Source organism: Papilio machaon, chromosome W (assembly GCF_912999745.1).
Source record: "Papilio machaon chromosome W, ilPapMach1.1, whole genome shotgun sequence".
Lineage (NCBI taxonomy): Eukaryota > Metazoa > Arthropoda > Insecta > Lepidoptera > Papilionidae > Papilio > Papilio machaon.
Window position 1 is genome coordinate 5,256,435 of NC_060015.1, and position 10,512 is coordinate 5,266,946.

The window sequence follows — 10,512 nt, forward strand, 5'->3', positions numbered from 1 at the left end:
CGAACATTGATAAGAAATAAAAATAAAAACAATAGAAATATTAATAAGAGAAAATAAAATAATACAATATTTCAGCAATATATAGCCAAATTAGAGCTGCAGATAGTGATCTTTGACATGTTTTTTAAACGATTCAATACTTTTACTGCATCTAATAGAGAGAGGTAAGGAGTTCCATAGTTTCACAGCGTAAACCGTGAACGATTTTGAGTAGAAAGAAGAGGTGTGTGAAGGAGTAAGAAGAGAAAAGTTTGTACTAGAACGCAAGGTGTGGTCATGAGTGAGATATGTAAACTTAAAACGTTCTTTCAAATAATGTGGAGCAAGTGGATTGAACAGTATATTATATAAAGTAGAAAGAATGTGAGCATTCCGGCGAAGACGGATTGGGAGCCACTTGAGCTTTACACGATATTCGGATATGTGGTCATATTTGCGTACCCCAAATATAAACCGTATACCAACATTTTGAAGGCGGTCAAGTTTATTTAATTGCTCCTCTGTGAGATCAGGATAGCAAATGTCGGCATAGTCAAGTATAGGCAGAAGTAAGGACTGAACAAGCGCAACTTTGGTCAACCACAACTTGGATCAACAACAGTTGGTTGTGTAAGAGCAGTGGACAAAATTACTTCTGCATCATCTGTAGGAGTTCCTCTTGAATCTATGAGCATGTTATGCAGTACCACACGTGCAATAACAATTTCTGCTGCATAATCAGGGTGATAATAAAGGATACGCTGACCTAACAAATATCAAAATCTATATTTAACCAAATGCCCTTTCTATGCAGTTTCGGGCCTTGACATGCACTCTAGTGTAGTTCTCTCCTCTAGATCCTGGTTCTGCATTCAGAATAGGTGTCATAAGGTAGCTCCTTTGAGAGTAACCACTGTCACCTAAAATGTTATAAGTAATATTAAAGTTACAAATAATATTTAACATAGAACATCACCTGTTAAATATTTTTCTACTAAAAATGCAATTACCCAACAACCAAACTGACTTGCCAGATAGGTGCAGAGCCTCCAAATGGCTTTGCAGTCTTCTACTTGCCCAGATACGACTGTTGTGACTTGCACCACCAAACTTGGTATTAACATTAGTGATTCTGAGATCACTGTCACATATTGAGATTAATCTTTAATTTATCTTATAATTATTATAACAAACATAAAAAGGTTCATACCATTTGGACATTAAGAGAATGAAAGCCTTTTCTGTTATAAAAACAAGGTACATCTGCAGCTGGACGAACTATGGCCACATGGGTGCAATCAATGGCACCAATTACACCAGGAAAATTAAACTTAGTATAAAATCTGTAAAATAATAGTTGTAAGTAGTTGTATGTGCTCAAGGTAATAAAAATAAAATGACAGAAGTGATATATAGTAACCCCTACCCTTGCTTAATTTTAGATCTTTGTGTGCTTGTTTGTGGGAATTGTATCCATTTATTTGAAATCACATTCAGACCTTTTGTCACCTCTCTGATACACCGACTTCACTTTTTTGATTCATATGTACCTCATTAGCAACACCTTTCTGATATGAACCCATGGCATAAAAGCTCAATGCTGTCAGCACCTAAAATGTAATAATTGTGTCAGTATAAGACTCAAAGTGACTAAAGTTAACATTAATCATATTAAATACCTAATCACCTTTTAACACACATATATTAAAAAAACAAACATATATCATAAAAAATCAATTTACCTTAAGTTCCAGTGAAGTTGTTTTAGAACCTTTTAAACTGGTATTGTGCCTGAGCTCGTCACACAACGAGTGGAACTCTTCCTTATTCAGCCTGTAATGAGCTCTAAACTGCCACTCCGGAATTTTTTGGAGTAACCGTTCGCGATTCTTTAATCTTTGTAGAATCATACGCTGCCGAGACATCTTTTTAGCTTCGGCATCTGCAGCTTCTAACAACATCAAGGCGTTCCACATGCGAGACATATCTATAATATGCCAAATCATAAATTGTTTACTTTATTCAACTCACAAATAATTTATAACATAATACCAAATTGATTTCTCACCTTAGAAGTTTTAGATAGAAGAATAGTTTAAGATATTTAACTAAAGTTGATTCGGTTGACTTCGCGGCAAAACGAGACACCTTTGACGATCGTTTCAAAAACGAACGATCGTGTCGCTTTTAAAACGATTGGAAATGTCAATTCGTGTTACTGCCTAAGAATTTCAAAGGAATTAGTCGAAAAACGATAGACGACGCTTTCGTCTTTCGTCTTTCGTGCGTGTTACTGCCTATGGTTTTAACGCGTGACGTCAGACGTCAGTCTCTCAACCAATCACAATCGAACGACAGTCGCTTTCGTTTCGTTTATGTTTTTTACTGCCTAACCTCGCAGGTCAGTCATTCTTTCTAATCCTTCATATTTCCTAGTATTCAGTGCTTCATTTGTGTTAATAATATGTTTGTGATCATTAAATCGTAAAGAAATTCAGTTGATAATAAGTCGCATTATTATCGGTTACACTCAATATATACTTATATAAAGTTAAAGTACGTTGTAAGTATTTGCCTCTGTCTTCCATAAACTCAAAATGGCTAAGAATAGCTATGATATCGTTAGGGAATTAAACAAAAAAAGGGGAATTGTTCGGGGTAAATTAACACTATTCATAAAATATGTAGATTCTGTAGAAAGGTCGTTAAGTGAATTAGTTGCGATGGAATTAGAAACTCGTTTGCAAAAAGCCGAGTCCTTGTTGCAGCAATATTCAGACATTCAGGATGAAATCGACTTGAAAACTCCAGAAAGTCTGATGGAAAAAGAGTCACTTGAGTTTGTTTGTCCTATCTAATTCTTTAACATAAATTTCGAGTCCTTTGGGGCAACCTCAATTCCAATTGAATGGAATTCTCTGTAGTCAGCAATAGAAGTTTTTCAAATTTAATGGTAACTGAAGTGTTTCCAATTAAATGGTAACCTGAGTGTTTCCAATTAAATATGATAACCTAAGTGTTTCAAATTTAATGGTAACTGAAGTGTTTCCAATTAAATGGTAACCTGAGTGTTTCCAATTAAATATGGTAACCTAAGTGTTTCCAATTTAATGGTAACCTAACTGTTTCCAATTAAATGGTAATCTCAGTGTTTCCAATTAAATGGTAACCTAACTGTTTCCAATTAAATGGTAATCTAAGTGTTTCCAATTTAATGGTAATCTAAGTGTTTCCAATTTAATGGTAATCTAAGTGTTTCCAATTTAATGGTAACCTAAATGTTTCCAATTTAATGGTAACCTAACTGTTTCCAATTTAATGGTAACCTAACTGTTTCCAATTAAATGGTAATCTAAGTGTTTCCAATTTAATGGTAACCTAAATGTTTCCAATTTAATGGTAACCTAAGTGTTTCCAATTTAATGGTAACCTAAATGTTTCCAATTTAATGGTAACCTAAGTGTTTCCAATTTAATGGTAACCTAAGTGTTTCCAATTTAATGGTAACCTCAATTCCAATTGAATGGAATTCTCTGTGTTCATTGACACTGTATTAATCCAATTTAATGTATTCACATCTACTGAAAATCATTACCACCAAATTAATTTTTTGATTACCGAACTCCAACTAATGAACTTTATAACAAACAAAATTACTTAATGTCACTCAAATGTTTAAATTTAGGACTTGTACTCTCATAATGAACATAACAAATAAAAACATTAAGTCTAACATTAAACTCGAAAAAAAGAGAAAACAAACATAACTGACGTAACAAACACAAATTAAATCTATTACTCCGCGAACTATCTATGGAATAAAACTATTTCGTTCGAAGGCGTTCAAATGTTTAACAACTGTCAGACGAGATAAAGAATTGTAACAATATTAATGCTTTCAAAAATAAACTTAAATCATATATCATCGCTGAACTGTAATAATCTCTCAATATTTTCTACATATATAACTTTGTCATTTCTGTCAAGTTAGATTCTCTTCTATAGTTGTGTTAAGGTTTATTTTGCTTTATATTCATCCTGTATTCTGTATCTATATTACGTATTAACCCGCAAGCCTGTATGATACACATATTTATTTTTCGGGTATATCAATAATTGTTCAGCATAGTTTAATAACATTTAAAAACTTCACAAAACATTTGTTTATAGCAAACGCTTTAAACTTACACCTTCCTTACAACGCACAGAAAAACTATTACTTTAAATAAATGCAATTACTCATAACTATATTTTTTTTAAATAAAATTACGAGCACGGATTTACAGAAGTTGTTTACGCACGGCGGTACGGTTCCGAACATATCTACTCCTTTTTTTTTTTTTTTTTTTTCATTGTAAGTGAAGCATTGTTTTTTTTTTTTTTTTTTTTGACAAATAAAGATCTTTAAACCTAAACCTAATGGTAGTCATAAAAATTAATTAAATTAAAAGAAATTTACATAATCTGATTAAATGATGTACTCATCGAACAACGCCATCAGAAGTCATGTCGTCATAACAAGAACAATGTTTACATTTCCGTGCATGTGACTGTACAACCAACTTAATGGATATCTACAATAATTAACAACTGATATAGGAGAACGGTAGGTCTTGTTGCTAACAAACATTTTACGTATAATTTAGATATATTTTGTAGTACAGAAAATATAAAACATAAAAAAACAATTTCAAACAAAATGCACTAAAAAGAAACAAAATAATGTCATGAAAACTCTCTAAACTCTAGTAGTTAGTAGTAGGGGCTCAGTTTTCCGCAACTCCACGACAAGCGCGTATTTTGCGTGTCTCTAAACTCTAAAGAAAGTTCTCTTCTTTCTTGTAACATGTCTATATTGTATAATTATTGTTATTTCGCAGTCGGTGTCGGTCGAAGTAAATAGATGAAATTTTATATTTGAGATGTATTAGACATACTTAAGTTTATGTCCCTACTTAGGCCGAAACCGACTCCAAAATAACAATAATTATACAATATAGACATGTTACAAGAAAGAAGAGAACTTTCTTTAGAGTTTAGAGACACGCAAAATACGCGCTTGTCGTGGAGTTGCGGAAAACTGAGCCCCTACTACTAACTACTAGAGTTTAGAGAGTTTTCATGACATTATTTTGTTTCTTTTTAGTGCATTTTGTTTGAAATTGTTTTTTTATGTTACTTTTGAGTGCATATTGTTTGAAATTCGTTTTTTTAGGTTACTTTTGAGTGCATTTTGTTTGAGATTGTTTTTTTTTTTGAAGTCGGCTATTTTTTTTTCTTAAAATTTTTGTTTTATTTCACAATTTTTAGTGAATTTGAAGTTCAATTACAAATTTCGTTAATACGTATAAAGACATAAATAAGACAAATAAAGAAAAGGACTTTCCTATTTGATATGTGTGTAATTCAATTCGAAAACTAATTTAGAATGCAGCAGATAACCACGTATCCTTTAAACAATGAAATAATTATCAAAATCGGTATACAAATTGAAAATTACCGAACTAATACATCGTAGCGTGCCTATAATTTTGTCCAGCCGCGCGCCGCAGTAGCATTTTTCGAATGCGCGGAGTTTTTAATTATTTAATATCTCCCAAACTATTGATCAGAATTACATAGTTTAAAGGCTAATGTAATCTGCATTTAATGCTCTAGCCATCAAACATATTTATTTGGATAAGGATTCATATCGAATATAATATAATAGCGCCGTAAGCTTACGACGCTGTTTTTCGTGTGCATTTTAATCGAAGTTTGTTCACAATAACATGGTTTTTGTGAGACATCCATAGATGATAGATATATGCCACCCAAGACTTTTATTTAGCAAATTTAAGGATCTATAATTACTCCATACATCATTTTTATGTAAGTCATATAGTTTGACCTACGTAAGCCCAGAAAGCAAAATTGTGCTTTTCGTGTAGCATTTTTCGTTTCCGCGTAATTTTATTCTTACGATATCTCCTAAACTATTAGACAGAATGATATAGTTTCAATTGCAAATATAATCTACATTAAATTCTCTTGATAATGAACATGTTTATTTACATAAGAGTTAATACTGAACTCGAATAATAGCGTCGGAAATAGGGCATGAATTTAATTGATGTTTCTGAAGAAAAAAATGGTTATTGTGAGAAAACTATAAAAGATAGATACATGCTATCGCGGACTTTTAATTAGCACATTTAAAGAGCTACAATTCGCCATACATCATTTTTATGTAGGTCTTATACTTTAGCCTACGTAAGCGCCGAAAGCAAAAATGTCCCTAATTTTCGCAACAAATTTTGAAGCTATATTCAAAATCTACTAGTCTTCTAGTTATTTAAAAAAAAAACAAAAAAATGGGACCCACCTGCAAGCACTTTCTTTCGATTAAAATATTTTTCATCAAAATCGGGCCACCAGGGGCGGAGTTTCGCGGTAACACACATAAAAAAAAAAAAAAATACAGTCGAATTGATAACCTCCTTCTTTTTGAAGTCGGCTAAAAACAACAAAAGTGTGAGTCATTGTCACTATCAGTGGCTGCAATGAACTCCCCCTCGAAGATATACTATGATCGCCATGAATAGTACGAAGAAAAGTATATAGATTAACCTTAAATTAAGTTGAAATCTAATTTTTTTTTTTTTTTGCATAATATGCATTATAATGCATAAATTTCATATAAACCAAACGGCCATGCCAATAAAGTATTTACTATTTAATCACGATAATTATGTGTTAGTCAAATGCACACTTAGCTAATCCATTTCCTTTTCTTTTTTTTTTTTTAAATTGCAGTTGTTGCTTTACTAAGTATCAATGTTATCATAAGTCATAAGATCATTGGTTTAAGTATGTATCAATTCACTAATCACTCAGCATTCCGGCCGACGCCATGATGTATTATCAAGCCGGCGTATCAACAACACTCAAGCTTAATGTCAAAATTAAGTATTGAATTAAATAATTGAAAAATGTTGTATGTCGAAACTAACCCGAATAATAATAATAATATCATGTAGCATCGAATCTTATCCCTATTCTTTCGTTTAAAGAAAAGTTCTGAAGGGGTCTTTCCTGTTACTGAGTGAGGAGTAGAGTTATACATCATAAAATACTAATATAATGTTTCTCTTATATTCGTGTCTCTTTTTTCGCTTACACTTATTCTAAGGTACTTTAATATATCCCTATTTTGAAGCTCAACTTCCCCATTCATTTGCGCCAATATGGAACAGTACTAAAAAGTTTAATGTTGCAATCTTCACAAAAAGTTTTAAACTCTTCATTTACAAACTGCTGGCTCATTTACAATCTGCAGTGATTGAATGTGGATAACCCAGTCGACTAAAGAGTTCCTTCAGGATGTTAATAATTTGTGAACCTGTTATGGTCCTGGTCACAGGTGGGCACAGTTAAGCAAAAGTTAACTTCGTTAATCTTTAATTCGTTAAATAAAAATGTAACTTCGTTAATCGTTAAAGCCTTTAATTAATAAAAATTTAACGCAAGTTAAAGTTGACAGTTAAAGTTAATTTTTGTTTATATTATAAGGGACAATCAGGCAAATGGCCATATGAATAATCTCCGAATCGCATGGACCGATTTTGTCGAGACTATCAATAGAACCTAGGCTATATTTTTTTCGCGCTTACGAAATCACGGACGAACGCTAAACCTATCTATAGTTTAGTTATATTTTAAATTCAAATAAAACTTAGACGTTAAATTATTCAAACTTTCGTGAGCCATTATCACTAACTTATATAGAAACGGCTAAAACACTCACGTATATATATCCGGTGTCGTCACCGACTAGTTTCGAGCCCTACGGGGGCTCTTCATCAGGGTGAGTGGGATTGGTATTATTTCGCGGACGCGGCCCGTCGCTCACTGCGCGCCTGCGCTCTTAGGGCGCGTCTTGAGGGGGCGGGGGGCGCGGGGTGCGCCGGCGTCGTTGACGAGGTTGATACCAAAGCAGTGTTGGTGTTGTTATTAGCGTTTCCGGGGGCACAAAATGTACTGATTATATCCACAATATCGTCTTCAGCACTGTTGATGTTGTGTCGCGCCGCGTTCATTAAGACGGGTTCCCATGTACGCGGCAGAGCCCACCCCTTGTCTCTGTTGAAATTAGGTCGACGACCTATTTCAATAGCCTCCCGAAGCTTCCGAGACACGAAGTTCCTCTCACGGGCCAGCACTTTAACTTTGTCGAACCTAATATAATGCGAGGTTCCGGAGTTAAGTGCGTGATCCGCAACCGCCGAGGTGTTGCCGTCTAATTTACGCATACTGCGGATATGCTCAGAGAGTCTCGACTTTATATTGCGCCCCGTTTCGCCGACGTAACTTTTACCACAGTCGCACGGGATCTCGTAGACACCAGGACTATCTAGGGGATCCCGGTCCTTTGGAGATCGCAGAAGTTGTTTGATCTGTGTCATTGGGCGGAAAATTGTCCTGATGCTGAACCTACGGCGTAACAGGTGTCCAATTTTGTCCGTAACCCCTCGCATAAATGGTAAATAGACCGGGACCCGCTCTGCAACCTGAGGCCGTGGTTTGCTGGTCGTGTTCGCTATTCGGTAACTCTGTCGCCAGTTGTATCCATTGCTCTCTAATACGTGCCGTACGTGCGTCAATTCAGCCTGCAGGAATTGAGTGTCGCATAAACGTATTGCGCGACTTATAAGCGTGCGCGGCACTGAAGATAGCTGAGATGGATGGTGATGAGAGTCCGCCCTCAAGTACCGATCCGTGTGTGTAGGCTTTCTATACACGGTGTGTACTAGATTACCACTAGGTTCCCTCTTCACTAGTACGTCCAAAAATGGGAGAGTTCCTTCATTTTCCTCCTCCGTAGTAAAATGGATTTTTGGATGTACGTCGTTCAAATGGTTTAGTAGTTGAGTGACGGCTTGTCTGGGAACTATAGCGAACACGTCGTCTACGTATCTCCACCAGTATCTGGGTTTAAAAGGTGCATGCTTCAACGCCTCCTCCTCGAAGTATTCCATAAATATATTAGCCGCAACTGGTGCTATTGGCGAGCCCATCGCCACTCCATCCATCTGAAGGTAAAAATCCCCTCGCCAACGGAAATAGCCACTCGTAAGGCAGAACTCTATTAAACTCATGTAATCAGTAGGTATATTGTGTGATATAAGGCGTTGTCTTATAATATTTATAGTTTCCGCTACCGGTACATTTGTAAATAGAGACGCCACGTCGAAACTCACCATTATCTCGTCGTTTTGGATTTTGACGTCCTTCAACAATTGAATAAAGTGATTTGAGTCTCTTACAAAGCTCGTTGTTCTGCCGGTCACCGTCTGTAATATGCTTGCCATGTGACGTGAGCTTTTGTAAGTGGGTGAGTCTATTTGACTCACGATGGGACGTAAGGGCCAGTTAGGTTTGTGGATTTTTGGCAGTCCATATATTTTTGGAGGTGTCGGATTCAGTGGCCGCAACTGTTTTTTGTCAATATCTGGCAGCGTGGATAGGATCTTATTTAACCTAGAAGTTACACGGGATGTTGGATCATAGCTTACTTTTTTGTATGTATTGGTGTCACTTACCAAGTGTGTAACTTTCTGTTCGTACTCCGCCGTATCTACTATAACAGTTGCGTTGCCTTTGTCAGCCGGTAATACGAGGATATCCGGATTTTTGCGTAAAGACGTTAATGCCTGGACCTCCTGCCTTGTCATGTTCTGATTCGGACTATGGCATTTGCGTAAAATAGCTGATGTGTCCTGCCTAAGGCATTCAGCTTCCGGTCCGGGCACCTTGTTTCGCATCAGGCAGTTTTCGACGCTTGAAATTATGGACTCCACCGGCACTCTGTTTGGAGTAATGGCATAGTTTAAGCCTCGTGACAGCACTTTCAAAGCCACAGCTGACACTTCGTGTGACGATAAATTCAAAACATTCGTTACCGGTGTATTAGAGCAGGAACGTGTATTTGTACTTTTGCCTTCATTTTTCATCAGGCGCTCGAGTTTTTGTTGGTGTGTACTGGAAATCTTTACTTTTATCGTTTCAGCTCTAATGAACGTCATCACCAATACCAATCCCACTCACCCTGATGAAGAGCCCCCGTAGGGCTCGAAACTAGTCGGTGACGACACCGGATATATATACGTGAGTGTTTTAGCCGTTTCTATATAAGTTAGTAAAACTTAGACGATTGGGCCGATGTACTACTGCCTGTACAATACACATGACAGCGTGCACTAGTTACACACACTTGTATACTACACTGACAATGATGGACAAATGACCTTTTCAGTCATTTTTTTTTTCGACATTCCGACGTCACGGAATTAGAGAGTTAACTAAATTTAGACAACACAAATTTTCTATTAAACTGTGAGACCTGGTAATATTCCAAAGAAAACAATCAAAACTTTTGTGCAGTATTTACATGTATCTGTTACTATTTGCACCCGGATATTCATTTGCTCTTGCTCCCACAATTGAACATTTAATTTTACGTATAATTTGGTTATATATATATATATATATATA

The 10,512-nt window shown here is 35.7% G+C and overlaps 2 protein-coding genes across 2 annotated transcripts; both read right to left on the minus strand.

Moving 5' to 3' along the window:
- Nucleotides 1–596: 596 nt before the first annotated feature.
- On the minus strand, nt 597–2,389 carry LOC123722981. Its single transcript, XM_045685527.1, has 4 exons — nt 2,374–2,389; nt 1,722–1,966; nt 1,530–1,589; nt 597–899 (listed from the first exon to the last, which is right to left on the minus strand). The coding sequence occupies exons 1-4, from the start codon at nt 2,387–2,389 to the stop codon at nt 864–866; spliced, it is 357 nt and encodes a 118-aa protein (XP_045541483.1). The 3' UTR covers nt 597–863.
- A 4,974-nt stretch (nt 2,390–7,363) lies between these two features.
- Nucleotides 7,364–9,964, minus strand: LOC123722982. Its single transcript, XM_045685528.1, has 4 exons — nt 9,921–9,964; nt 9,561–9,825; nt 7,871–9,248; nt 7,364–7,371 (listed from the first exon to the last, which is right to left on the minus strand). Exons 1-4 carry the CDS (start codon nt 9,962–9,964, stop codon nt 7,364–7,366), a joined length of 1,695 nt encoding a protein of 564 aa, XP_045541484.1.
- Nucleotides 9,965–10,512: the final 548 nt, after the last annotated feature.